At 54.0% G+C, this 27,521-nt stretch overlaps 2 protein-coding genes across 7 annotated transcripts in view; one reads left to right on the top strand and one right to left on the bottom strand.

The window, feature by feature from the left end:
* Nucleotides 1-18,002, bottom strand: part of Prcd (photoreceptor disc component) — a 20,461-nt gene extending 2,459 nt beyond the window's left edge. Inside the window, exons 1-6 of one of the 6 annotated variants that reach the window (XM_017597748.3) lie at nucleotides 17,867-18,002; nucleotides 14,966-15,151; nucleotides 14,642-14,710; nucleotides 13,040-13,118; nucleotides 12,353-12,447; nucleotides 3,419-3,778 (exon numbers count right to left, since the gene is read on the bottom strand). In XM_017597748.3, the coding sequence (XP_017453237.1) occupies nucleotides 13,097-13,118; nucleotides 14,642-14,710; nucleotides 14,966-15,036 (162 nt within the window). In that variant the 5' untranslated portion in view covers nucleotides 15,037-15,151; nucleotides 17,867-18,002 and the 3' untranslated portion in view covers nucleotides 3,419-3,778; nucleotides 12,353-12,447; nucleotides 13,040-13,096. The other 5 variants (XM_039087485.2, XM_039087481.2, XR_005490549.2 and 2 more) reach the window with 5 other exon arrangements.
* On the top strand, nucleotides 17,755-27,521 carry Cygb (cytoglobin). The gene is made up of 4 exons (NM_130744.2): nucleotides 17,755-18,067; nucleotides 23,147-23,378; nucleotides 23,718-23,881; nucleotides 26,119-27,521. Exons 1-4 carry the CDS (start codon nucleotides 17,925-17,927, stop codon nucleotides 26,150-26,152), a joined length of 573 nt encoding a protein of 190 aa, NP_570100.1. The 5' UTR covers nucleotides 17,755-17,924; the 3' UTR covers nucleotides 26,153-27,521.

Here is a 27,521-nt window from a genome sequence, read left to right as displayed (position 1 = left end):
AGTATGTGTAGGGAAAAACCCATCTTCCCTTTTCCACAACTTACCATCACCCAAACCCTAGGCCTTTCAGAGAGTGAACCACGGACAGGACCGGCCATAACTTTAGTGCACGCGGCAGAGGACCTCGGAAAGAACGAGATTGCGCTTGCGCGCAGTCTTCCCCCCCCCCCAAGTCTCGCTAGAACTCTCGCGATGTTAAGAAACGCTCAATGGGAAATGTAGTTCTAAAGCTACCGTTGCCGAGAGTGGGTCGTCTCACCTCAGCCTGAGTGAAGAAAAAGGGTAAGATGGTGGCAGCCACCAGGGGCAGCAGAGGGTCGGGGTGAGATGCTTGGTCTGTGGAGCACTTCGGCGGTCCCCGGCTTAAGGCTGGGGAAGTGGAGAATGTTCGAAGATTTTCAGGGACCGATGAGGAAACCGAGGCTCATTATTAATTGTGCTGCAAATTTTATCTGGGGTGGAGAGGCGTCATTTGGCTTGGTTCCTTCGTGAAGTCTAGGGAGACTCCCAGAAAATCGACCGAGGCTTTTAAGACGGGGCGAGAGCGGGTGCAGGCGGCAGGGGGCGCTCGAGAGCCGCTGGGGCGACCGTCAGCAGCAGCAGGTATTCTCCTGCCTGTGGCACTATGAAAACAGCAGTGAGGAATAGCCAGTATAACTTGGGAGATAACAATCATTTTAATGGGGGCATCTAGTGTGAGGATTAGGAGAAAGAGAGGCGCTCAGGGAGAATGCATTATCCCAGTGTGGGAATGGACCCAAGGGAGAGTTGCAATTAGCCTTAGCGTTAGCCTTGTATACTATTCTGGTAGCATCCGAGTTGCATCTTAAAAGGTTGCTAGGCGACATCCCCTTCCCGGCTTTCTTGCTATCTTGGTAAGTGAAATGAGTGTGCTGGCCCCAGAGAAACTTTGGGTGGAATTGGAGTCACTAGGGGTTGCATGGGGGTGAGGATCTGGTGTGAGTCGCTGAAAATTGTAATTTAATATCTGGGAAGGGTGAAAGGGCCTTCAGCAGTTGTTAATTACACCAGAATTCTTGCTTCTCTTTTGACAAGAGACTTGACAGAATTCCTGAATGAGGGACCCCTTCCCCCTTCACGGCCGTTGTTTTCTTAGCCTCTCGATCCTGCGTCGTTCGTTTGGAGTATCATTTTGCACGAAGCATCTTGGCTCCGTTTTTAAATCATAGGAAACGTCAAGGTAGGGCCAGAACTTACACCCATTTAGAGGCCAAGTTTAAATTTGCAAGACCGAGAGACTTTTATAGATGACCCTAACCCCATTCTCCTCCATCGGGACTCTGGAGCATTTAACCTGTATCATCTTTCAAATGTGGAATTCTGTTACAGACACATACTCTTAATGACCATATCCGCATATATTTCTCTCCTTTATTTTGATTGTGAGTACTCCAGTAGCAGGGGGCCTCTCTTAATATTTTCTTTTTTAATTCCCTCACAGTTCTGAGCTTAGTGCTTGGCTGTGTCCTGTCACAGAACGTTCCGAGGAAATAATCATTAATGTATTCAGGAAGCTCACAGGCCCTTGAATTTTCTATCTTACCCTTGAAAACAGATTATTTTGTCGAATACTGACAGGAAGAATGTGTTTTCTCCCAGCACGCTAAGTTCTTGCGTGTGAGACTTGCAGAGGGAATTCTGAAGAATCTGCCTAAAGCCGCTTGCGAAACTTGTATTCTGCAGACACGATAATAACAGTAGTCGATACTTTATGGGCTGTTCACTGTTTCCGTCCCTTTAATCCTCCCTATGAAGCCCCGTGACTATCCCGTCTGACAGAGGGTGCTGTTTAAAGTCACCCCGGTATTTTGCAGACTCCGTTTCATCTTAACCTACAGAGTTTGTGCTTTTACCATTCAGCTGCTACGTGTGCCGAGTGAATTGATCTACTACGTGTAAGAACTCCTCTTCTCAGGGGGGAAAGTAAAACAGAGGAGGGTTTGTGTGTCTTTAAAAATGTATTGTGTGGGGGCTGGGGATTTAGCTCAGTGGTAGAGCGCTTACCTAGGAAGCGCAAGGCCCTGGGTTCGGTCCCCAGCTCCGAAAAAAAGAACCAAAAAAAAAAAATGTATTGTGTGGGGGTAGGAATGTGTGTGCAAGTGCACATGTGTGAGCATGTGGGTGCACGTGGAGGTCAGACATCAATTTGTAGTGTCTTTCCCAGTCACTCTCCACTTGAGGCTTTCAGTCAAAAGTCTCTCACTAAGCCTAGAGCTTGCTGATTAGCTCTGCTGACTGGCCAGGGAGCTCCAGGCATCCTTCTGTCTCTGCTTTCCCGGAGCCCAGACTACAGACCCTGTTCCCACCTCCTTCTGGTGCTCTGTCTGTCTGTTTACTTACTCTGTGTGGGGGGGGGGGGGAGGGCTTGCCTGCATGTACGACTGTGCACTTGGTGCCTGCGGAGGCCAGAAGAGGGTGTCAGATTACCCCTGGAACTAGGATCACAGTCGTTAGGTGCCGTTTGGTGTCTGAGACTAGGACCTGAACCCTATAGAAGAGCAAATGCTCTCAGCCACTGAGCCTCTACATCTAGCTTCTTCTATGAGTGCTACGGATCTGGCCTAGTGTCCCCTTCTTGTGCAACGGCTGCTTTACCAACCCAACCGAGCCATGTCCCCAGCTGCAGTGTTCTGTCTTTGCAGAGGTGGTTGGAGACTAATAAGAAACGTTGACACAAGGACATCGGCCACCCGCTTTGTTGGTTTGAGCCACACGGTGGCAGAGTGAGTTGAGAACAAGCATCTGCTGGAGCCACTTGGTGTCTGGCTTTGGGATCCTCCCGCTCTCTCAGGGCTGCAGGCTAATTGCCACCCAGTGTGCAGACAGGCCTAGCACCTCACTCTGCCTGCGGGTCTCTGTGGGTTTCATACCTGACAGGGCACAGTTTCTCCTACACAACTCAGTTATATATTGTGGAACCGACACAGACACACAAGGGTACCCGCAGTCCGCTAGGCAGTGGCCAAGAGGCTGGAGCAAACTCCAAAGGCCTTGCGCCTGAGCGTACATGAGAGGCAACCGTGTAGGCAGTCCAGAAGTCACTGGAGAAACTTCAAAGACTGCATCAGGATTCCTGAATGACCAGCCAAGGACAGAGCTGCTCAGCACGGAGAGCTAATGTTACTGTGATTTCATTCACACCCGGTGCGGCTGAGTCTCCTGTACTCCCTTAGCCATGCTACAAGATCTACAAGTGCAGATTACCGCTATCTCATGAAGTGCCACGGCCTAGTGCTAAGTGTCAGAGCAGGCAGGCTGACTCTCACCCCAGGGCCGTGAGACCCAACCTCGGAGTGCACAGGGGGAATTTAGTCAGCCAGCCTGCCAGGCTGGGGAAGTCACTGACAGGATTTGAGAAAGATGTGGTTTATGAAACCCACAGCAAGAAAGCCGTCTATACAGTATTGGTGTTCCCTTCTTCACTGCAAAGGGAACCTTGGATTTTATTAACAAGATCAGGAAGGAGGGCTGGTGAAACCTCCAAGACGCTGGCTGCTTACGCTTGGAGCATCTGCATCCGTGGTTTCACAGGAAGTGTGTCTGTACGCGGGCATGTCGGTGGCCGGCCTGGAAAGTGGTTCTCCCTCCATCTTGTCTCCGATTCTGGCCAAGTTTGGGGAATTCTTCTTGCCTTTAAAAACAACAGCCTCTCTCCTGGCTCTGGGACACTGTAGAGGCGTGATGCTTTGACTTGTGCAGCCGTCTGGAATCTGTGAGGCTCCCTTCAGGGCAAGAGCCAAATCCCTGTGAAGATGGACTGGAAAGAAGAAAGGAGTCTTGGAGGCTGCTGGTCAACTGCTGGAGAGAGCCAGCCCTGAAACCCTTGGCTTTCACCTCTCCTTGGTTTAAAGATACACTTCCTTGTTTACTCTTTCTGTATGCGGGATGTGTCTTAAAAGTCTCAGTGAAAGACAGAGTATGAGATATAAGAAAGAAGCGTCCTTGTTTAAGTGTCAAGCTGTGGGTCCTGTTCAGAGTTCTGGTTCTAGTCAACCTAAGTGATACCCACATTTCCTGTTTCCTCATGAAGGAAACCTTGTAAGCCGGCTGTGCTGGCACACACCTTTATTCCCAGCACTTGGGAGGCAGAGACAGGCAGATCTCTGAGTTCGAGGCCAGCCTGGTCCAGTCCACAGAGTGACCAGGATAGCCTGGGCTACACAAAGAAACCCTATCTCAGATAAAAACGAGGAGGGGGAGGGGGAGGGAAGGAAGGAAGGAAGGAAGGAAGGAAGAAAGGAAGGAAGGAAGGAAGGAAGAAAAAAAGAATCCCTTAGAAGAAGCCGGGCATGGTGGCACAAACCTTTAATCTCAGCATTCAGAAGGCAGAGGCAGATGGATCTCTGTGAGTTTAAGGCCAGCCTGGACTACATAGCGAGTTCTGGGCCAGCTAGAACTTCACGATAAGTTTCTGTCTCAAAGCTGGAGAGATGGCTCCAACGGTTAAGAGCACTGACTGCTCTTCCAGAGGTCCTGAGTTCAGTTCCCAACAACCACATGGTGGGATCCGATGCCCTCTTCTGGTGTGTCTGAAGGCAGCTACAGTGTACTCATATAAATAAAATAAATCGATTTTTTAAAAAAAAGTTTCTGTTGAGAAAACAAAACACACGCACAGGAAGAAAAGCCATGCCTTCAGCCACCTTATCTGCAAAGCCACTTCCTCTAATAAAATTGCCACTTAAAATCTGATTTTTAAAAATAAACAAGTTTGAGGAATATGCAGTGTTGTCTGGCCCTCAGCTGTTATTTCCTGGATGTCTCGGCATTCCCGGAAATTCCTGCCTTTTAGTGTTGCGTAAGCTTTGCTCCTCGTGTCTGTTCCCTTTGCTTTGGCTTCCTTTACCCTCACCCTTGCCTCTTCTTGGCACATTCCAGCTCATCTCAAACACCTCTCTGTGCGCTCGCTCGGCTGGGCTGCCACGCTGCACTGCGGTACCCTGGGGTTTCCTTGTGACACCTTTAGCAAGCACACGCTCTGTTATACGGACCAGGCTGGAGGAAACCCCAGCTCACTTGAATGCAGCTTGAACTACTTTGGACAGACCGCTTCACCTCCTCTCCGTTTTTTGTTTTTCGTTTTCTTTTCAAGACAGGCTCTCACTATGTAGCTCCGCTTGTCCCAGAACTCCTGGAACTCACAGAACTCTGCCTGCCTCTCCCTCCCAAGTGCTGGGATCAAAGACATGCACCACTAAACCCAGCTTCAAATCTTCACTTTGACAGTGAGGGAGAAGGATGATAATTTGAGCCTTACAGGACTGCTTTAAGACTGTATCTCGGGGCTGGGGATTTAGCTCAGTGGTAGAGGGCTTACCTAGGAAGCGCAAGGCCCTGGGTTCGGTCCCCAGCTCCGAAAAAAAGAAACAAAAAAAAAAAAAAAAAAGACTGTATCTCTAGGGCTGGAGAGATGGCTCAGCGGTTAAGAGCACTGAGTATTCTTCCAGAGGTCCTGAGTTCAAATCCCAGCAATCACATGGTGGCTCAGAACCATCTGTAATGGGATCCAATGCCCTCTTCTGGTGTGTCTGAAGACAGCAACAGTGTACTCATATACATGAAATAAACATTAAAAAAAAAAAAAAAAAAAAAGACTGTATCTCTAAAAGCACTTGCATACTGCCTGGCACAGAGTTAAGGGCACACACACGGGAACTCTGGAAGCTTCCGTTTCTTCTAACATTCATTGCCCCACTGTTTTTAATATTTGCTTTATTTATGCGTGCATGCACGTGTGTGCGCTCGCTTATGGAGGCCATAGCGTGTCAGATCCCCCTAGAGCTGGAGTTACAGCCACCTGATGTGGGGGCTGGAAACCGAACCCGGGTCTTCCACAAGAGCAGCATAACCCCAGCCCCATTCCAGGTTTTAACATAATTTCCTCCCTTCCCCCACTCCCTTCCAGTAACGGGCCTTGAACCCAAGGCTCCTGCACATGAGGCAAATGTCCTCCTCTCCCCTGTTTTTACGTTTTTGGGGGTGGGGGATGGGACCCCTCTAAAGTTGCATGGCCTGGCTTTGACCTCGTAATCGTAGTCAGCCCCTCTGCTGTCTAGGACTGGGGACTGGGGCCACATCTGCTTATGAGTATCTCGCTTTCTTGCTGGACTATGAACAAATAGCTTTTTTTTTTTAAGATTTATTTATTTATTATATATGAGTACATTGAAGCCGTTTTCAGACACACCAGAAGAGGGCATCAGATCTCATTACAGATGGTTGCGAGCCACCATGTGGTTGCTGGGATTTGAACTCAAGGCCTCTGGAAAAGCAGTCGGTGCTCTTAACCGCTGAGCCATCTCTCCAGCCTGAACAAATAGCTTTTGCTTTAACTATGGAAGCCATTCTTACTGAGGCCCGAGATACGCAAAATAAAGTATATTCAGAATGCGCCATCAGAGTCCAGTAAGCACACGCGTGCCTGTGCGCACACCATCCCTGTGAAGATGGAGAACTTGCTCCCCTGAGCACCCATGTGGCTCTTTCTTATTCTGCGCAGTCGGAGGCCTGGGTCAGCACTGCTCTGCTTCCTGTCCCAGTCAGCGGCTCTTGTCTGGTCCTGACATCTCATACACATGGCCGCAGATGCGCCTCTCCTCTATGTCTGCTTTCCTAATCCTCCTGCGCTTGCTGCCCCTTAGGTGAAGCCCTCGTTTTGGTTTTGGTTTTGAGTGTCATCCCGCTGAGCACATGCGCCGCCGTTTACCCACTGACGCCTGTCGATAGGTCTCTGGGCTGTTTTCAGTGTGGAACCGCCCTCGGCGGAAGTCAACGCTTTTGTAAAATCTTTCCGTGGACACAAGTGCTTGTTATTCTTGGGTTATATTCTAAGACTGAAGCACTAAGTTCCCAAGAGACTGCAGGGAAGGGTTTCACCTCGTGGTAAGCGTATAGCGCACCTCAGCTGCTGCTTTTGAGCTGATTGGCTATAGTCATATATATTTGGCAGCGTAGTTATTAAAGCCATTCCCTCCCCCTTTTAGAAATTGTACTAGATGTTGAATTGTAAAAGGTTCTTTGTTTCTTTGGTTGGTTGTGGTTTAACGATGCAGGGTTTCTCTGTGCAGCCCTGGTTGTCCTGGCCTCGTCCCAGAGATGCCCCTGCCTCTGCCGTGCTGAGATCAAAGGAGCACAGCACCACAGCCCCATGTGCTTTTCTTCTGTTTTGTTTTGTTTTGTTTTTGTGGAAATGTTCCTTTAAGAAGTAGTTTACCTTCCTTTGTGGTAGGGATGAGGGCTGTGCATGTCAGCTTAGCACCCAGAAGCCAGAGGAGGGAGTCAGATCCCCTGAAGATGCTTACAGGTAGCTGTGAGCAGCCATGGGGTGCTGGGGACAGAATCCAGTCTCCTGGAAGAGCAGCTCATAGCTGCAGAGCCAGTTTTCCAGCCTCCGAGTTGTAAAAGTTCTCCGCTCTGCTTGTAAAACTGATGTGTGCGTGCGTGTGTGTGTGTGTGTGTGTGTGTGTGTGGTGTGTGTGTCTGTGTGTGTGTGCGTGTGTGTGTGAATATGTGTATGTGAATGTGTGTCTGTGTATGTGTCTGTGTGCATGTGTGTGTGTGAATGTGTGTGTGTATATGTGTGTGTCTGTGTGTGTGAGGTGTGTGTGGTGTGTGTGTGTGGTGTGTGTGTGTGTCTGTGTGTGTGTGGTGTGTGTGTGGTGTGTGTGTGCGTCTCTGTGTGTGTGGTGTGTGTGTGTGATGTGTGTGTGAGGTGTGTGTGGTGTGTGTGTGGTGTGTGTGTGTGGTGTGTGTGTGGTGTGTGTGGTGTGTGTGTGGTGTGTGTGTGTGTGTGTGGTGTGTGTGTGGTGTGTGTGTGTGTGTGTGGTGTGTGTGTGGTGTGTGTGTCTGTGTGGTATGTATGTGTGTCTGTGTGGTGTGTGTGTGTGTGTGTGTGTGTGTGTGTGTGTGTGTGTGTGTGGTGTGTGTGTTGACATAGGAACGAGGTCGGTACTTTGACATACTGGTCCATATACCCAGAGTCTGTCCTTAAGTCCTTTGGGTTTGTTTGAATTTTCATAGCCACACCTGGGTTCTAACCCCCCAACTCAGGGCACAGGTACCCCACAGAGAGGGTCTGTGCTCCCAGTGCCAGTGCAGTTAATGGATCCTTGAAGCCACCTTCTCTCACAGCTTGTACCTCTCTCCCTCCCCGTGGCAAACAAAGAAACCAAAGCTGTTGACCTTCCTCAGCCCTCCCTCTCTGCCACCAGGCCACTGGCTGTCACCCTCTCCCCAGAGTCCTGGCCCTAGCTGAAGGAGGAGACATCATGACAGAGACATGACAGGGAGTAATGGCCTTGCTGTCTATCATTCCTGTCAGGGGCCAACACTTCCTGTCTCGGGGCACTGATGGGTCCTAATGAGGCAGACTCTCTTCCCAGGCTCTGGCCCGCCTTTGATTGACGTGTGCCTGAAGAGAAAGCAGCAGGATTCTCTGTGGCACCCTAACCCACCTGCACAGACAGCCGTGGCGGACAGGCCCACAGCTCCAGGACTGTGTCCTTGTAGGTAAAGCCATGCCCGGCATTCCCTTGTAGCCCCCATCTGCTGATTCAAGACCTCTCTACCATGAGCTTTGCCACCAGGTTCCCAGACACAGGTCCTGGCTTCACTGCCAGCTGTGACCTTGAGCAAAGTCTGTGAACTTCACTTGGCTCACTGGGTAAACGAGGGTAAACCAGCAGTCCCTGTCTTATCAATGAGACCATGCTTACAAATAAGGCACTGGGCACAGTGCCTGGCTTATAATAAGTGTGACCCACGTTAGCCATTATTAATAGTATTATTAGCATCATTAGCATTCTGCTAATGTAAGCCTCGGCACAGCCGCTCTGGCTCTGATGGTCTCCTTATTCCGGGGGCTCACAAAGCACTATCCATCAGCCTAAGACTCAGCTTCTCCCTAACAGCAGAGCCCTGCAAAGAGCATTAAAAACGGGGCCAGGAGAGTGAGGCTCTTGTCTGCCTGCCTCAAACGGTCCCAGGTTTCACTTAGTCTAGTACCAGGCCAGCACCCCTGCCGTAGTCCCATCACAGTTCTGCATGCGTGCACATGCTACATGTTTGAGGCGGGTGGGCGCCCAGAGTCATACTTGCATTTTAAAGTGGCACAGGATGGAACCACCCAGCAGCAGCTGCAGAAACTGCTCTAACCACTTTGCTCCCCCCACCCCCCACCCCCCACAAGATCTCATCCATTCTCCTGTCTCCAGGAGAGACTGGAGGCCATACTGAGTGTGAGCTGCAGAAGCAACACTCCCCTGCTCTGGCCACCGCCCTTGGCCACCCTGCAGCTCAGAGCGGCCCTTTCCCTGTCACTTAGGCTCTCACCAGCAGAGAGATGGGCATTCAGACAAGCGGGGAAGGCACCAGGGCAGCCAGACAAGGGAGGGGAGGCACCAGGGCAGCCAGCTGGCTCCTGTCCTCCACAGCTGGGAAAGCAAAGCCTGTCCCAGGAAGGTGTTCGGGCTGAGGCAGCCTTCTGCACACAGACATTCAGGCCCTGGACCGGTGCTCTCACCCAGCCCTCCATCCTCCCCGCCTCTTCTCCTTTGTCCATCACCAGTGTGATGTATGTGGAGGCAGGAGAGGGAGAAGTCGCGTGGGGTAAGGGAGAGGGGGAGTTGCAACAGCTGTACAGCAGCTTACATCCAAAGACTGGCAGACCCGCAACACCCACTGGCGTGTGCTGTGCAGTGTGATTGTGATTGTGCGGTGAGCACTATACAACCCTCCAACCCTCACAGAACGAACTCTGTCCTAGAGACCGGGAAATGGAAGCACAAGACATGCTATCCCTACCCAAGGTCACAGAGGAAGGAAGTGGCAGCCGTTCTGGGGCCCTGGCTCCAGCCCCTTGGCTCTTAGGTGCCTGGTTACTCAGAGCCAGCACCCTGCGCCAGCAGCTCTCCATCCTTTCGCATCACCTCTGTGTACCAAGAACCGGAATAGTCCTGCTCCTGCCTCCTCTCAGCAGCTAGCCCGGAAAGGGAAGGACTTAGCCTCTGTGAGGACAGCGTCCTGACCAGGAATTAACCAACAGTCCCCGCACGTTAAAGATCATGCCTTGACCTATGTGGTGGGAGTTAGTGGGCTGAGGGAAAGGTACCTCCACAGTAAGAGCCTCCTGTAGAGGACTTCCGGGCTGAGGGAGGGCACCTGGGCACTGAGAGGCTCCTGGAGAGGAGTTCTGCGCTGAGGGAGTGTACAAGGGCAGTAGGAGCCTCAAGGGAAGGGACTCTCTGAGCAAAAGCTGCAAATGTGCAGATTGCACCGAGAGCCTGGGACAGGAGAGGCCCTGGGATAGGCTGAGTGAGCGTGGGCAGGGTGTGCGGGGAAGGTGTAAACACAGTCTGCTCCCACCAAAGCCAGCCTGCTCCCTGGGGGAGAGGACGGCTCCCTCCCAGCCCACAGCACCTCAGCTGCCAGGTCCCAGGGAGTCCCTTACCCCCCACCCCCACTGCCAGCAAGCCCTCCCCATCCCAACCCTGCATCTGGAGAGCTCCAGAAAAGGTGCTGCCCTGTGAGAAGTGGAGCTGGGCGGGGAGTCAGCCCCGGTGCCACTCCATGACCTTGGCCTGACAGTTCCTCGCATCACTGGAAGGAGGCGGGCGTCTTGGAAATGGCAGAGAGGAGAGACAAGGACGGAATGACAGGAACATGGTGACTAGATTAGAGAGTGAGGGCAACGCTGGGATCAGAGAAGACAGAGTCCTAGGAACAGTGCCCTCTGGCCGTCAGCCTCACAGCCCTGTCACTGACACAACTTGTGCCTCCCAGGAGAAAATAGGCTGACAGGAGCTGAGACAGGTGGCCGTGGGCTCATGGCCTGAATCGGGGGCACTCGGGCAGGTTCTTTCCCCTAGTGTGACCCACACACACACACACACACACCTCCTGCCCTACTTGAGCAGCTCCCACAGATCTGCCAGTGAACACCCCTGAGCCAGCTCCTGTCAGTGGGTTCCTCCTCCCTCAACCGTGGTTCCCTCAGCCGCTGCGTCTCTCATCCTTTCTCTCCCTCCACTGAAGTGGAACGGCGCTGGGATCCTGCTGTCTAGGGAACTGTCTTCTGCCACCTGAAAGTCAAGGACAGGGGCTGGCTAGACAGAGGCATCACTGCTGGGCTGGCAGTGGGGAGCTGGATGGGGAAGAGAGATGCATGGGTGGGGGCGCTTTTGAAGATGAATGGTTCCCAGACAGTTGGGAGCAGCTGCCCGCAGGGCAAGCCTGGATCTGGGAGCAGGAGCGGAAATGTGCTTTTATCTCTGCTCTGGATCAGGCAGGACAGTAAGGACAGAAATGGCAGAGCAGCTGGGGGCAGGGAGGCCACCACCGAGTTACTGAGCAGTCGGCACAGTGACAAACAGTGTCATGCTTTCCCCTTCCCACTCTCTGCTACCCACTTAGAGCGTGTGTGTACACAGATACACACATACACACATGCACACACACACATGCACACACACACATACACACATGCACACACACTCAACAACACATAGGTACACACGCACACACATACACACATACACACGTGCGCACACATGTACACATACACACATACACACATGCACACAAACACACACATTCACATACACACAGATATGTGCGCGCGCGCACACACACACACACACACACACACACACACACACACAAAGCCCATCTGGAGCACAAGCTGTGTTTGCCCCCATCCAGCTTCAGGCAGACAGACATGCCACAGATCCAGCTGGCCTCTTACTGATAATTTCAGGAGAGCAGCCAATGACAGGGTGAGTTCTAGGGACCGAAAGGAGGCAGATGCCACAGGAACGAGAATCACTGGAGCAGAGTGACACGAGCCAGCCTTAGACCGCCAGAGTTTAGTGAGACAGCTCCTGAGCTGACAGATGGCCAGGCCAATAGAAACCCCTTTTGCAGCAAAGTTGAGTAGGGGGTTAAGCTTGGGTCCCTCATTACTAAGATCATAGTAATGGGCTGTGTCTTCTCTTGTGTGTACGTACGGCCGGTGGGTTATGCTCAGGATTGGAGAATGAATGGAGAAGCCCTTAACGGCTAAGCCCAAGCTATCGTTTATCCTTCCCTTGGTTCTGGAGTCTTCGTGCTCTCTGCTTGCACCTGGCCCTTGCCCAAGACGCTGGGGTTCTGTACGGTTAACCTGGAGGAGCCCCTCCCCATGCCTTCCCCAGCCTGGCAGTCCCTTAGAGCAGGAACTTGGGAATGAGCACCTAAGAAACAAAGCACCCCATGTTCTTTCCGCCAGCCCAGCTTTGCTCAGCCTGAGCCATGGCCTGCCTAGCAGCAAACTTGGGGGCTGTGGAGGAGACCCTACCTTCTCCATGACTGCTTCTCCTGCTTTCCCTCCTGCTGCTGCCTCCAGCCACACAGCATCCTCCTGGGATGGGAGGTGAACCAGCAAGGACTGAGCTAGAATGGAAAGTCAGACAGTTGAGCTCACTCCCCTGTGCCCAGAGGAGAGATGTGTGTTTCAGGGTGGCCCATTCCGCTGCCTCTCCCTTAGAAGCACTGCCCTGAGGACTTAGCTCAGCCACCACCTCACCCCCCAAGCCTCGAAAACGTGTCAGGACCACACTCAAGTCTGTTCCAGCCAGCCCTCGCCCCGTGGCCTGAAGCGGAAGTAGCAAGCTTGAAGATAAGCCCAGCTGGACTGGAGAGATGGCACAGCGGTTAAGAGCACTGACTGCTCTTCCAGAGGTCCTGAGTTCAAATCCCAGCAACCACATGGTGGCTCACAACCATCTGTAATGGGATCCGATGCCCTCTTCTGGTGTGTCTGAAGACAGAGTGTACTCATATTCATTAAGTAAATAAAATCATTTTAAAAAGAAAGAAAGAAAGGAAGGAAGGGAGGGAGGGAGGGAGGGAGGGAGGGAGGGAGGGAAGCCCAGCTCACTCCACCTCTACCGGGGATCATGAGAGCTGAAGACCGCCTCCCTCACCCCGTACAGCAGGACCAATGCCCTGCCTTCTGCCCTCCAGGGCATGGCCCTGCCTTTACCTGTCAGAGCTGATGGGTTGCAGTCCCCAAAGCCGAGCTGCCTGAAGAAGGGAAGGCCTATGTCACAGGTTCTTTCTCCCTGAACAGAGGGAAAGAAGCACTGGAGTCAGGAGGTGGAAGGGTTAAACTTGTCATGTCTGGGGACTCTTCCTCCTACCTCCACCCAGCCACTACCCCTGTGGCAGTCCAGCCAACCCTGTGTCAGCTCCCCTCAACAGCCTTCCAGGTAACTGGGAGCCAAGGAGTTAAAAGGCATCAGGCTAGGCCTGCCCAGGTAGTCCCCAGATTTGGCCTTTTCTCTTTTGTCAGGAGGTCTAGGCCCGTTTTTTATTTATTTATTTTTGTAGGCAAGACATACTTGGAAGTCAGATGGTCCCCCATTCAAATCTTGCTGTTACTCAGTCACTACCAACCGATTATAAACCAACATGTCCTGTTAAGCCTATAGTTATCGAGAATTACTGTATAAGAAAAGTTTGGGAGCTGGGAATAGTAGGGCATATCTTCAATTGCAGTGCACAAGAGGCAGAAGTGGGCAGATCTTTGAGAGTTTGAAGCCGGCCTGGTCTACATAACAAGTTCCTGGCCAACCAGAGCAACACAGTGAGACCCTGTTTCAAAAAATAAATAAATAAATAAATAAATAAATAAATAAATAAATAAATACAAGCAAACAAAAAAGAAAAGACTAGGAAGCACCCATCAAGTACTCAGCCAGGAGTGTGGCTGTGCAGTCAGGAGTGCGGCTGGGCTAACACAAGCTCAGCTGTTAACGTTCCCTGTGCTTCAGCAACCTTGCAGCTTTACAACAACTCCAGCTTTAGGGAGCATGGTATATGTTTACCCTCCCACACTCGCTGAGCCAAGTTAGTAAGGATGCCCTCCTTCTGTGGGCCCTGAATCCCAGAGCCCCAGGAGATCTTTTTTGCCCTTCGGTTTCACTAGGAGTGAGAGTTGATCCTGAGATGTTGCCCATGCTCCGGAGTCCATGGGGCATAATGTCTTACACATAGGTACTACTAATTTGACACTTTTGTAGTGTCCTGATGGACGTGGAGACTCTGATAAACCAGGGAAGGAAAAGTCTAGAAGCATGCACAACTTTGTCCCCCCCCCCAAGGCCACGTGACTTCAACCTAAGGAAGAGTTAACTTCCAGGCCACTGGAGACAGCGTCCTGCCCGCAGGGGCTGCCCAGCCAATGGCACTCAGTGTCGATGACGTCATGCTCCTCCTGCGCCTTCTATTGGGGACTGGACAGCGAATCCCGGTGGAGGTTCAGGCAACCGAGCTGCAGATCCCGTCGGTGGCGGAGGGGGTTGGGGGATGGCAAGGACAAGAGAGCAGCAAATTGACCCAGAGTGGCTCCTGCCTCTTCCCTCTGCTCGCTGCTCCTTCAACAGAAGGTCCTCGTGGGGACTGCCCCACACATCACAGAAGCAAAAAGCAACACAGCATTGGTGCTGAAAGGGGGAACAAGGACTCCCTCTCCCACCTAACCTGCCCACTACACAAGGAGTGACTATGGTGAAGGCTGGAACCCGCGCGCGCGCGCACACCAATAGTTTCCTTAGCACCACTTTTCCCACCCTGACTCTTTTACCTGCTGGTAGCTTGAAAGTCTGTTTCCGAGCTGCTGCCCACGACTGTCCCATCCACTCTGCTAGGCTCTCTGGAAGGGAAGAGCAGGCAAGAGAACCTGTAGGCAACGCTCAGCCTCGGCCCCACCTCCTTTCCACAGTCCAGCAGCACAGGACTACTGGGCTGGCTGTTTCAACCCAGCACCACCAGCTGTGAGAGTGACCCTTCCAGGGTGTCCTTTGAATCCCTTCCCAGACCAGGTCTGTTCACCCTGGGCTGCTCTGTAACCTTCCCTGGTAGTCCCTCCTCGCCACCACCCCAGTCCACAGCCCCATCAGTTTCTCACGGTTCGACTCGGTTGGTAAATCTACGGCGCCACAGCATGGCCACGCTGAGCAGGAAGAGGGTGGTGCACATGGTTCAGCTGCCCCATCCCCACCGACGACCAACCCTGCTGAAGAAGGCCACAGGCCAGGGGGCCCACAATGGCCAGGCCGCCTCTCCCAAGCCACCGCTGTGTTTCCTGAAGTTCCTGGGAAGGGATTAGGAGATTCAAGCTGATTAGTGGAGTGAGCAGACCTGACCTTGTGAAGAGAGATTAAACTCACCAGGCCCAAGATCTCCCCTCCTAGTGGCAGAGTAAGCCAGCCTCCTTCAAGACATGCAAGGTGACCCCGAGTGCCTATCCAGAATGTCCTACCCAGAGCGTTCAACACTATCCAGGTTTTTGGCAGGTAGTGCAACCGAGTTAAATGAGCGACTTCCCTCCATCCAGTGTTACAGACACCTGCAGAGCACTTGGGGAATTGCAAGCATCAAGGATAACTTCAAAGAGGATCTGGGGCCTTGGCCCAGTGACAAAGACCTGTAAGCCACCGGGGAGGGGAGGAGCACCTCACTCACATTCAAAGCCTGGCGGAGCTACAGAGAGCATTGGAGGCCAGCCTGGGAAGAGTCTCTCAAAGAGGTCTGAGGAGAAAGCTCAGCGGCAGAGTACTCGCCCGGGGTTCCAAGGCCCTAAGTTCAGTCTCCCATACAGGAGAGAAAGAGCGAGCTACCGCAGGAGGTGTCTGAACGTGCAGGTGCCAGAGAAGGAGGGGCCCTCAGCCAACTCTGCCGCCGACAGGAAAGGTAGTCAATTTTCCCTGGCAGGCCACTAGGCAGAAGAGCTGAGGCAGGAGAGAATGGCAGAGAGGAGAAGGAATGGATGATGGGACAGAGAGCGGAGCATGCGTGTGCATGCCCGTGCATGTATGTACATGCATGTGAGTGTGTGTGTGTGTGCACCGGGCCTCCCCCGTGCCCTCTGAGCTCTTCTAATTACACTCCCTTTGCAGTAAAAGGCAGAGTCGAGGTGTGCACACAGAACTATAAATTCTATCTTATATAACAACCTTATATAATTTAGATAGAAATTATAAGCTTATCAATTATGTACTAAACTACCATACCAATACGTCCTAAGTTATGAGGTACGGCAGTCAGAAGAGAGGTTGAGAATCAATATTAACATTCTTTGCACATCCCACCTGGACCTCCTGGTGGACAGGACAGGAAAGCTGGAGCCAGCACCACGGGGCTGGGACAAGGGCTGAGTGATGTTGGGACCTGAACCCACACTGCCCCCACCCTCTCCAGGACCTTCAGCTTTCCTTCCCTAAGCAAGATGGGAGGTAATGCCGCCACCCAGGAGTTCCATCAGGCACCCCAACACTGAGCTGCAGGGAGGGCCCTGCTGGCCTACAAAGGTTCTTATTTACCCTCTGTGACTGAACCTTCAAGTCTGTATTTTCTATAGATTTTTAAATTGTTGGTGTGGGGGGTGGGGCAGCTTGCAGGAGTCAGTTCCTTCCTTCGACCCTGTGGGTCCCAGGGACGGGACTCAAACTGTCAAGATTTGTGGGGCAAATGCCTTTAAAGATTTTAAATCAACAGGGACCAAAGCTGAAGGGGAGAACCACTTCCTGGGCAACAGCCTTGGGGACGTGGGGAGAGCCAGAGACAGCCCAATTATCTGTGTTAGGACTAGGCCTCCGTGGTCTCAGGGGTCCTGCTGTCTGCCGCGCAGGCCTGAGCAGCTGATGGCAGATGAGGTTTCTGGTTTTCTCAAGACTGCAGTCCTCCCCTCTGTCCCAGTGTCACCTCTCCCTGAGCAGCCTACGGAGATGAAGGATCTGCCTTTCAGTTCTCAAATTGAACCCTCAACGGTGACAAATGTCTTCACTGCCTGGTGCCTTACTCAGAACTTCCAGCTGCCCAGAGCCAACCCATCATACCTGCCTGACTGCCTCTCTGTGGAACTTCATTTCACTAAGGCCAGGGCCATAATTCAGGACAGTGTCTGGTCCTATCATTAACTAGCCACTCAGGACTCGCTGGGGAGGCATTGGTGGGGAGGGAAGTGGGGCACAGGACTCTGGCTCCCCAGACTGGACATGTGCACAAGTTCAAAGGGCCAGCTGGAAGAGCAGATGGGAAGAGAGACTACCCATCGCTCGAAACCTGCCAGAACTTGAGGTCCCTACGTCTGACAACGGTGCCTCGGCCCAGTCTCCAGTTCAGGAGTGGCAGGGCTACAGGGGAAGCCCAGATTTCTCTGCAAGTTCCTCCAAAGCAGGCGATGCCTGGGTGTGTTTGACTTTGAGTCAGATCCCTACTTCGTTAAGGGTATACACACACACACACACACACACACACACACACACACACACACACACACACACTCACGTCCAGACACCACATATCGAGAGCTGAGACTGGGCACCCTCAACTCCGCACCATCCCCGGGGCACACTCCAGTACACCCCACGCTGCCCAGCGCCGCGTGACCCCCGATCTTCCCAGCCCCTTCTGCACATTGGCCACACCTACCTCTCCCTGCCCGGACCGCGGTGGCCTTGCTAACGGGTGGGTGATCAGGCGGGCAGCCGTCAGCCGTGACACCCCTCATCCCGCCTAACCTCCTTCACCTTGCCAAAATTGACTCCCCAAAACAGGACTGAGATTTTGGAGCGGATTCATTTTTTTTTTTAACATTTTTTTTTTCCCAGCAGACCACATCCCCGCCCCCAGCTCGCAGTCCCCCGCCCCTCGCACATATACCCTGCACACCCGCGCGCACACACACTCGGCGCGCACAGACACACACACACACACACACACACACACACACACACACGCTCCCTCCCTCCGGCGCTCTACTCCGCGCCCGCCCGCCCGCTCGCCCGCCCGCCCGCCTCGCACGCACCGGCCTCGGCTCCCCGCGCCCGCCGCCGAGCGAAGCTGCTCTGGGATCGGAGCAGCTCATGGAGAAAGTGCCGGGCGACATGGAGATAGAGCGCAGGGAGAGGAACGAGGAGCTGTCCGAGGCGGAGAGGAAGGCGGTTCAGGCTACGTGGGCCCGGCTGTATGCCAACTGCGAGGACGTGGGGGTGGCCATCCTGGTGAGGTAGGTGTCGCTCCCGGCTTGACGGGGCCCAGGACGGGGAGGGTGACAGCGGCTGCGGGCAGAGGCGGGCTCGGCCCGCTGCGAGCTCCGGCGCCACCTCCCCAGTGATTGGGGACAGGTCGTGGTGAAGGGTGCTTTGGAGAGATGGAAACCTTAGCTGGCTCCTTCCTAGCTCTGGGAGTAGAGCTCATCATCAATAACTAGATGCGGGAGAGCGCTTGGTCTCCCTGGCCTCAGAACTCACCCATCCCAGCCGGTCCTCCTCACGGTCCTCCTCACGAGTGACCCTAGCGATCCAACTAAGACATATGGGTTTTAGAGACAGACAAGAGAAACTGAGGTTCAGTCAAGAAGAAGGTTAAAGAGGAAACAGAACGCCCTGTCCACTCAGGCCCTTTAGAAGAACACAGCAGAGAGCAGGGGGTAAAGGTCAAGAGGCCCAGCTTCCCAGCCGCCCCTTTCTGCCTCAAAAGTGAGACCAGGGAGAGCTGCAGGTGAGACAGCAGACTCCTGGAATGCAACCCTGGTTGAGGTTTATTTTTTGATATGGGATGGGGGTTTTCAGGAGACAGGGCCCCACTCTGGACCCTCCAGCCAGATAAGAAGGATATCATCTGACCCCAGTATCCTTAAGGACCCCCCCTCCAAGTGACGCTGTATCTATACCCTGCACCCTGGGAATGTCCCCAAGCTCCACAAACTAGAGAGTGACTCTAGTTACAAATCAAATCTATAACCTTCCTACAGGCTCTGGGCCCAGGGGCTCAGGCAGAACCACCACATACACCCTCAGCCCGCAGGCTGTCAAATCTAGGCCGGCAGGGCAGCCTCCCGAACAGAGATAAGGTGGAACCTGGGGGCAGGCCAGCTGTGATGCAGCTGTTTTCCAGTCCCGACCCCTGCTCTGGTTCCTCTTCTCCTCTCTTTGCCCTTGCCTCCTGCAAGTCTGGGACCCAGCTCCCTACCGACGACGAGATGCCTGGATCCCAACTCAGAAATAGATTCTGAGGAAGAGAGCAGAAGCACTTTGGAGGAGTTAGGGGAGGATTCCTGGGGAAGAGGAAGGGAGGGCTAGTTCCGAGTTCTCTAACCCGGCAACGTTGCCCTGGGTGACAGGAACCAAGGAGGGCCACTGGGAGCCTCAGGCTGCCAACACTCAGAGACCCAGACTGGCAGTGTGGGCACCCACACACAAGCACACGGTGGAGAAGAGAGCTGCAGATCCACTAGCCTGCATCCCCAGTGGACTGCTCTTGGTCGTATGTCGTACCCCCTAGGCCCACAGAGCATACGTGGAAACAAGGCAAGGCCCATAGGACCTGGACATATTCTTGTTATTTGCCAGTGAATTGCTTCTCCAGGAATAGGGGGAGAGGGGACGGGGGGCAGAAGAAGGGCAGGACCTGAGAGTAGGGCTCATTCTGTATCCTGTGAGCCCTTTCGTCTTTGGTTCTCCCCCTGACACCCAAGGGACCAGTCCCGGCAGGGAGAGCTATTTACTGATAGACAAGGCACCCAAAGGCCCACAGTGAACCCGAGGAGACCTGATATGGCAATCAGATCTGGCTTGCCGAGCAGCTGGACACCACACTTCACCTAACTCCACAGAGCCAGCCAGACAAACCTGGGCCAACCCTATATCGGCCACTCCCTGTGTTTCCAGATGCCACCGACTCCTCTGTTCCTGTCTGCCCCAGGCCTGACCAATGGAAAAGGGGAAGACCCCTTAGCTTCTCGCAGCTTCACACACATAGATCCTGGTCACAAAGCCATGTTGACAAGCCCAGCATGTTCATCCACAGGACCCTCTGACCACTTTCCCCTTCCGTCCCAACCACCCACTCCGCCTGCAGGGTAGGGGCAAGGAGGAGGCTGACTTCCAGCAGCAGCTCCTGGAAATAGGGTGTAACTATCCTGAGTTAGAAGTTGCCTTAAGAGTCTGAGGCAGGGGGCTGGGGATTTAGCTCAGTGGTAGAGCGCTTACCTAGGAAGCGCAAGGCCCTAGGTTCGGTCCCCAGCTCCAAAAAAAAGAACCAAAAAAAAAAAAAAAAAAAAAGAGTCTGAGGCAGACCCATGTTTCTACTCATGTCAGAAAGAAGCCTGGGGAGGGAGCATCGCCCACCCCCCCCCCCAGTTGTAATGCTGACACGTTCCCCCTCACACACAGATGGGCCTATTTCAGGCTCTTGGAAACCCAGATGCCTCTGAGAGCTGAGAAACTCCCCAAGACTGGCTGCTAGGGCTTCTCCCTAGCAGCTCAAACCAGCCAGGGAGGGGTGGGAGGAAACACAGGTTCGGGAGAAGCCAGCATGGTAGGCAGAGCTCAAGGCTCCTGCTCCTGGGGCCACATGTAGTGCCGGTGCCGCTGTGTTGAGACAAGAGACTTTTTTTTTAAAGATTTATTTATTTTATGTGAGTGCACTGTCACTGTCTTCAGACACACCAGAAGAGAGAATTTGATCCATTACAGATGGTTGCGAGCCACCATGTGATTGCTGGGAATTGAACTCAGGACCTCTGGAAGAGCAGTCGGTGCTCTAACCACTGAGCCATCCCTCCAGCCCCCGAGACAAGAGACTCTCACCTGTGCTGAGGCCTGGTTCCTGCCTGCTGGGCAGCCTTGGGGACCAGTCAGTTCCTGATCCACAAGATGGGGAGCAAAGCAATGTTCAGGGATAGTTGTCCGCTGGGATGCCCTCAGGGGAAAGGACCCAATAGCCTCTAGGCTGTGGCTACGGAATGCTGTAAGAGATGCCTTTCAAATAGCTTACAATTGGCAGCCTATGGGGCCAAAATAAAACTCATTTTTTTTTCTTCTTCTCTTTTTTCTTTTTTTCGGAGCTGGGGACCGAACCCAGGGCCTTGCGCTTGCTAGGCAAGCGCTCTACCACTGAGCTAAATCCCCAACCCCAATAAAACTCATTTTTATTGCAATTGGGAACACCCTAAAGTCTGAGGTGCTGGTGGTTTTGTGTAGGGGATGAGGGGCATGTTTCTCTGTCACGGCATTCATGTGGAGGTCATTGAGGAAGAGTCTCTCTTGTTTCCACCACTGCACTCTTCCCTGGGGATGATGTCCCACTGCCAAGGAGGGCTGGGGTTACTCGTGTGCCGCAGCATCCTGCCTTTGGGGTTTTTATACACTCCGAGGATCAAACTTAGTTGCACTCCGAGTGACTTTACACATAGGCTCATCTCCCCAGCCCTCCGGGGGGCATCTTCGTTCGTCCCTCATCACAAAGCTTCCGGAGAAGTCCTGCATGTTATCCCGCTGCCACCTTGTTCCACACCCACGCACCTCTGCAGAAGCAAGTGACAGAGCTTCTCTCAAACTTCCACAGACAGGAGGAAGGGCCGTGAAGTGTCCAAGGTCACACTCAGCATCCAAGGGGGTCCTTGTCCCTCTCCACGTGGACAACACCCCGGTCATTGTCAGACCCTTCCTGACAAAAATCAGCTGTGGCCACAGATGGGCTGGCCAGCATGATGTTCTATGTCTCCCTCACATCAGACTCGTGGGCCTGAGCCACGAGCTGTGAGCTCCTCTAACGCCTCAGGGGATGATGACACCCACTGGTCAGGACACTTTATACTCCTTCTGAAGAACTCTTACTGTGCCCTAGCCAGAAGCACCCTAGGCCGGGGTGAAGGGTCAGGGCATTTCGTGAGACCCTGCCACTGCTTATGGTTTGGTGTCTGGCCCGACAGACTGAGAGGGTAGCAGAGAAAACTACCCAGCGGCACTAATGGCCATGGAAGGACAGCCACCCTGGGTGGCCAGAAAAGGGCAGGTCTGACATGGGGCATGTGTCAGGCATCCCACTGCATCATGGGAAGGAAGCCTGGCCAATGCTAAGTGCCTTTTGCTGGGCTGGGACAGAGAGAGGACTCTGGGCAAAGTCAGTGTAGACATGGCGCTAGGGAGGTGGGCAGGGACCATGCGTAAAGTGTCTGGAGCGTCTACCTCAGGTGTAAACCAGGGAGCCCAGGGGTGTTTCCCGGATGGTGAAAGACACAGTGAAAGGAGAGTGGGGGAATTAAACAAACCTAGATAAACCAGAGAAGGGAAGGGCCACTGTTAGGAAAACACAAATTCCCCTCCAAGGGATTCTTTTGGGGATGCGGGGGGGTGTGGTGGAGCATGACTTTAGATCCCTCATTTGAGAGGCAGAGGCAGGGCGTGGTGTGAGTTTAAGACCTCACGGATAAGTAATTACAAATCACTCCACAAAGGGAAAATCAACTGTTTAAATTAGATCGACCACTCGGCGAGGAGAAAAGGTTTTCTCTTGTTCGTCTCTTCTTCGTTGGCTGCATGAGCACAGACAGGTCACCCCCAGCCTCGCTAATCCTCTAAGGACGCCATGTTGACTGAGCCTCAAGTGTCGTAGACACCGTGCTGACGACAGACACACAGTTTCTCCTGACATTCACAGCCCTAATGGGACAGGAATGAGGCTTAGAGAAGAGAAGTTGTGGGTGCTTCCCTAGGAACCACCAGTGCTGAGGGGAAGCTAAGTAAAAAAACGGGATATGGAGGAGAGGGAGCCTGGTACCCCGTGCCTGTAACCCCAGCATTCAGGAGGCCCCGGGGGAGTAGGAATGTTGCAAGTTTCTAAGCCAGCCTGGTCTACACAGAGATCCAGGCTAGCCCATGTGTAGTTGGCAGGATCTTGTCTCAGAAAAGAAGAGGGAGAGAAGGAGGAAAGTACAACGAATGGTACATACTTGGGAGGCAGAGGCAGGATTACTGGAGCCCAGGAGTTCAGGGCCATCCTGGGCAACAAACTGAGCCTTTAATTAAAAATTAAAACAATTGTTCCATGATTCTAGACTCTCTCGGTGATGAGAGAGCAGGTCTCAGTAGGCTCAGAGAACACTCAGAGGTGAGGTGGACAGTGGCCTTGCACGAGAGGCTGCCAGCCCAAACAAGTTGGAGAGCCTGTGACTGGAAGGACAGCTCTGTATGGGAGTAAAATCCATCACTGGTGTGGCAGCATAACTACTAACCCCCCACCCCGCGCCTCCAAGTTGGAGGCAGCCCCCTGCTTCAGTGCCCACCCTGTTCCTCCCTCCCAGGTTCTTTGTGAACTTCCCGTCGGCCAAGCAGTACTTCAGCCAGTTTAAACACATGGAGGATCCGTTGGAGATGGAGAGGAGTCCTCAGCTGCGGAAACATGCCTGCCGGGTCATGGGGGCCCTCAACACGGTCGTGGAGAACCTGCATGACCCAGACAAGGTATCCTCTGTGCTCGCGCTGGTTGGCAAGGCCCACGCCCTCAAGCACAAGGTGGAACCTATGTACTTTAAGGTACGTCCATTCCTTCCCTTCACTCTTGTCCAGAGCCCACAAGCCACAGGGCCATTGCCCCCTAGAACCTGTGGCTCTGGGAGGGCTCCCAGAATAGCAGAGATGGGCACCATGCTGCTAGCCTGTTCTCTTGGGGAGGCTGCTGCCAGCCTGAAAGGGCAGCACAGCAGGAGAGAGAGGTGGGACCAGTCCGCTGCAGTCCTTGTCCTGAGAGCATGGTCTCCAGTAAGCACCAGGCTGTTAGCTTGTGTCACATGATCCAATGTGGTCCTAGCAGGGGTCCTGAGGAAGGTGGGAGGCAGGGTGCCCAGGCCCTTACTCCACCTTCTTTGCCCCCAGATTCTCTCTGGGGTCATTCTGGACGTGATCGCCGAGGAGTTTGCCAATGACTTCCCCGTCGAGACGCAGAAAGCCTGGACCAAGCTGCGCGGTCTCATCTACAGCCATGTGACCGCGGCCTACAAGGAAGTGGGCTGGGTACAGCAGGTCCCCAACACCACCACGTGAGGAGGGGGGAAGGGTGGTCTGGGCAGCCTCCCTGTGGTGTCCTCTCTTGTCCCCTGGGCTTCCCATCTCTCCCAGGAACAGGGACTGGCTGCTGTGGCAGGAGCCCTAATGCAGACACGCTGGAAAGTAGGCACAAGGCAGAGGGCCTGTGGGCACAGCACTCTTCTTCTCAGACCACAGGACAGCTCCTGTCCAGCCCCTACTCTCGGCTACACAGAGCCATGAACTCCAAGTAGATGTATCTGGGCATGGCTTCTCCTTGTCTGGAGCAGGGAAGGCTCGGATCACCCGAGGTTATGATGATCTCCCTCCCGGCAGGGCGATGGCTGCTCAAGCTGAGCAGGGTGGGCCAACTCCACCCTTCCTCCTGGAGTACCAGTCCACTAGGCCTGTTCCCCATTCGACGTGACCAGTCAGTAGTTCCATCCATCGTCTGCCTTAGCATAGCTGGAGCCAGGAAGGTCACAAGGACACATACACATGCCCAGGCTCACAAGGGACCTACATGGGTGTCACCCACACCGACAAAATTAGTGGATATTTACTTCCAGTCTGACCAGAGAGGACAGCTCCCAACAGGGTGGCCCAACTCGATGACTCCTGCTGACTGGAAGCTTCGGATGGGACGGCTGGGAACACTCAGACCCCCCTAGACCTCCAAGAGGGAGCTGACTCTGGGAGCTGAATGGAAGGGCAGAGGCAGTGCTGAAGGAGGAGGAGGAGAGCGGAGGCGGGAACAGGAACCCGGGGGTCAGCCAGCGGCTTGGGACACGTGTTGTAGAGAAATATTCCCAGCAGTTTCCCACAGAAAAAGCAACGTCTCCCCCAGGCTCTTCCAAGGTCCCCGCCCCACGCCACCTCCTGTTTACGGGCCTCCCCACTCAGCTCTGCAGAGGAGGTCCCCAAGGGCAGGGAGAGGCCAGGCCTGCTGTCCTTCCCGCTGCTGACCAACCAGTCCACTTGTGCCTCCCCCACCATCGGCAGTTCCCCAGGAGAGCAGAGTTCTCAAGAACTGCTCTTTACCCGCAGGTCAGCTCCAGATGTGTACAGCTGGACCTAGCCTGCCCCAGACCCTGGAGTTTTACCTGCCAGAGGAGGGGCCAGGCTGGAAAACTGAGGTTACCTCCAGCTAGCACAGAGAGGGACCAGGGAATAGACTGGAAGGGCAGAAGTCAGAGGGGCTCACACTCCTCACCTCCCATCCCCAACTCCCCCCCCCTCCCCCGGGGGCAGGCTCTGCAGCCCGAGATGAGTTTGTTTACCAGGCACGACACAAGATTTCCTGCTTTTGGAGCTTTTTACTAGGCCTAGAGGGACTGCGGGGAAGAACTGGTCAGCCAGCCCCAGTGAATCAGAAACACATGGCCGAACCTTCCCACTCCTGCCCCAGCTGGACCCCAGGGACTTAGCCAAACCCCAAACATCTGTCCCCTTTTGGTCCTACCGAGCTGAATCTGGGGGATGATGAGGCACCAGACACCCCAGGGCCTAACCAGCTCTCCACCCACCGGGCCTGAGCACCCACCGTGGGCTTCCCTAGATGTCACACTGGGAGTATGCCCTCCTCCTTTGACAGCCTTCATCCCCCATCTCTGGTATCCTGGGGGCTTGAGCATGGGCCAGGGCCTGTGAGACCCAACCTACAGCCAGGACCTCCTTGCTTCACAGGGTGGGGCGGAGTCTCTGGGCCAACTTTTAGAAGGGCCCCGTCCAACTCCTCTTATCAGAGAAACACAGAGAGCCAGACACCACTGTTTATTGAACTGTCTCTGCTTCGGGGTGTGCGACTCTGTGTGGGTGGAGGGGTGCTGGGGCAGGGACATGTGATGGCCACTGAGCTAGAAGGAGTTCCATGGATGGGGACACTGCTACACAGAAGCCAGGGAGCGCTTGCCCTGCTCGGCCAAGCAGCACATCCTATTTCCAGATGAGTGGAGAACAAGTTCGGGCTGGCCCCGTGGAGTCTTAGAGTGTGTGAAATGCTTCTGTTCTCAGAGCGCAAGCCGGCCAAGTTTTAGAGGGGCAGATCCAGACCCCTCGTGGGCCACCCAACTAGCTTGAGGTAGCACAGTGGGGTTGGTTGTGATGGGGGGTGCTTATACAGTGGTGTTGGGTCCCTCAGCAGAAAGTGTCCCGTTCCGTGACCCCCCAAGTCACCTCTCCCAGCACCCCAGGTCTCCCACCCACCTTCCCCCACTGACCCCTGTAACCTGTACCTTCATCTCATCCACAGCCTACCAGCCACACTGCCCTCTTCAGGGCCATAGGACCCCTCCCAGCTCCCCCCTCCCTGGCAGCACTTTGGGCAGAAGGCTGACTTCTGAAGACACTCCTTGACCTTCCATTTCTGGGTGCCAAGGAAGCTGGAGGAACCCCTGACTGGACTTCCCGAAAGGAGGCCTTCATCATGGCTGTGGTCTCCCACGTTACTGGGAGGTGGGGCTGGCTACCTGGATGCTGAATTTAGCAGAGGGGAACCCTTCTGCCTCGCAGCAGAGGGCACACCCTCCTTAGCTTTCACTGTCAAGAGAGGGACCTGGCATGTGGCCGGTGGGAAGCAAGGACAAGCCTTTGAGTCACTTCAGAAAGGAACTAGCCCTGCTTCACTCTGCCCTACCAGCATGCAGGTTCTCCTCACCATCTCTGAGCATTGCGCACACACACGTCTACCATATACACAGATATATTCTATATACGAGCTCTATATAAATATATATACACACACACACGTACATATCTGTCGCGTGCACCTGCAGGCCCAGAAGCCTAGGCCTCGCACAGCTGTGGGAGACCCGGAAGAGTCCTGGCCGTACTTCAGGGCAGCTCTACCGGGAGCAGGGAGAAAGCTTGCAACAGCACGAGAGGGCGGGGCCGGGTGGGAGAGTCGGGGTGACTCAGCTCACCCCGCACAGCTCAGTGCCCTGCAATCTTCCCCTTCCGCCCCCCAAAAGAGAACACTTGGTTTGCCCGGTGTCGGGGCGCACACCTGTAATCCCCGAGTTTGGGACGCAGAGGAAGGACAATCTTTGCAAGTCTGAGGTCAGGTGGTCTACACTTGGTCTCCATCTTGGTGAGTTTCCGGCTAGCTGGGGTCGACTCAGGGAGACCCCGTGTCAAACAAAACAAGAAGCGAAGAGAAGATCTGGCTCCCCTCCCCTCCCCAAGGGTTTGCCCGACTGACTTGCTCCGGAAAGGGGCACACCGAGAATTCAGGAGACCCCAGTGGGGTGCTGGCCAGTGTAGGTGTCCGGCGTTTGGGGGTGGGGTGAGGGGCAGCTTCAGCGTGGAGCCCTAGAATGTCAGCCTCACCCGCTCACTTCAGACAGCAGCCAGGCCACAGGACCAGGGGCCATACTCAAACCCCTCAGCAGAGACCAGGGCGCCTCTCTCCTGCCCTCCTCGGGGCCACCTGCCCATCCTCTCCAACTAGTCTCCGTAACATTCGCTGGGGACCCCGTGTGTACCCCTTGGTCACGTGTACTGTCCTGGAGGACGTCTTACTGCTGTGGCTACCGTGCCTGCGTCCCCTCTGGTCCCACCCTCACGCAGCCTTCCTGTAACTGCCTGTCTTTTTGTAGTTTCTGATGTTTGTAACCAGACCCAGCTGTGTCATTAAACAGGTCTGTTCTTCCTGTA

Source organism: Rattus norvegicus, chromosome 10 (genome assembly GCF_036323735.1).
Source record: "Rattus norvegicus strain BN/NHsdMcwi chromosome 10, GRCr8, whole genome shotgun sequence".
NCBI lineage: Eukaryota > Metazoa > Chordata > Mammalia > Rodentia > Muridae > Rattus > Rattus norvegicus.
Note: the sequence above shows the minus strand (reverse complement) of the source record. Positions and strands in the feature narration are given on the sequence as shown.

Coding starts and splice junctions, on each gene's coding strand:
- Cygb (NM_130744.2), top strand. CDS start 17,925: ATGGAGAAAGTGCCGGGCGACATGGAGATAGAGCGCAGGGAGAGGAAC. Junction 23,379..23,717: donor TGGAACCTATGTACTTTAAG/GTACGTCCATTC, acceptor CTTTGCCCCCAG/ATTCTCTCTGGGGTCATTCT. Junction 23,882..26,118: donor CAGGTCCCCAACACCACCAC/GTGAGGAGGGGG, acceptor TCTCATCCACAG/CCTACCAGCCACACTGCCCT.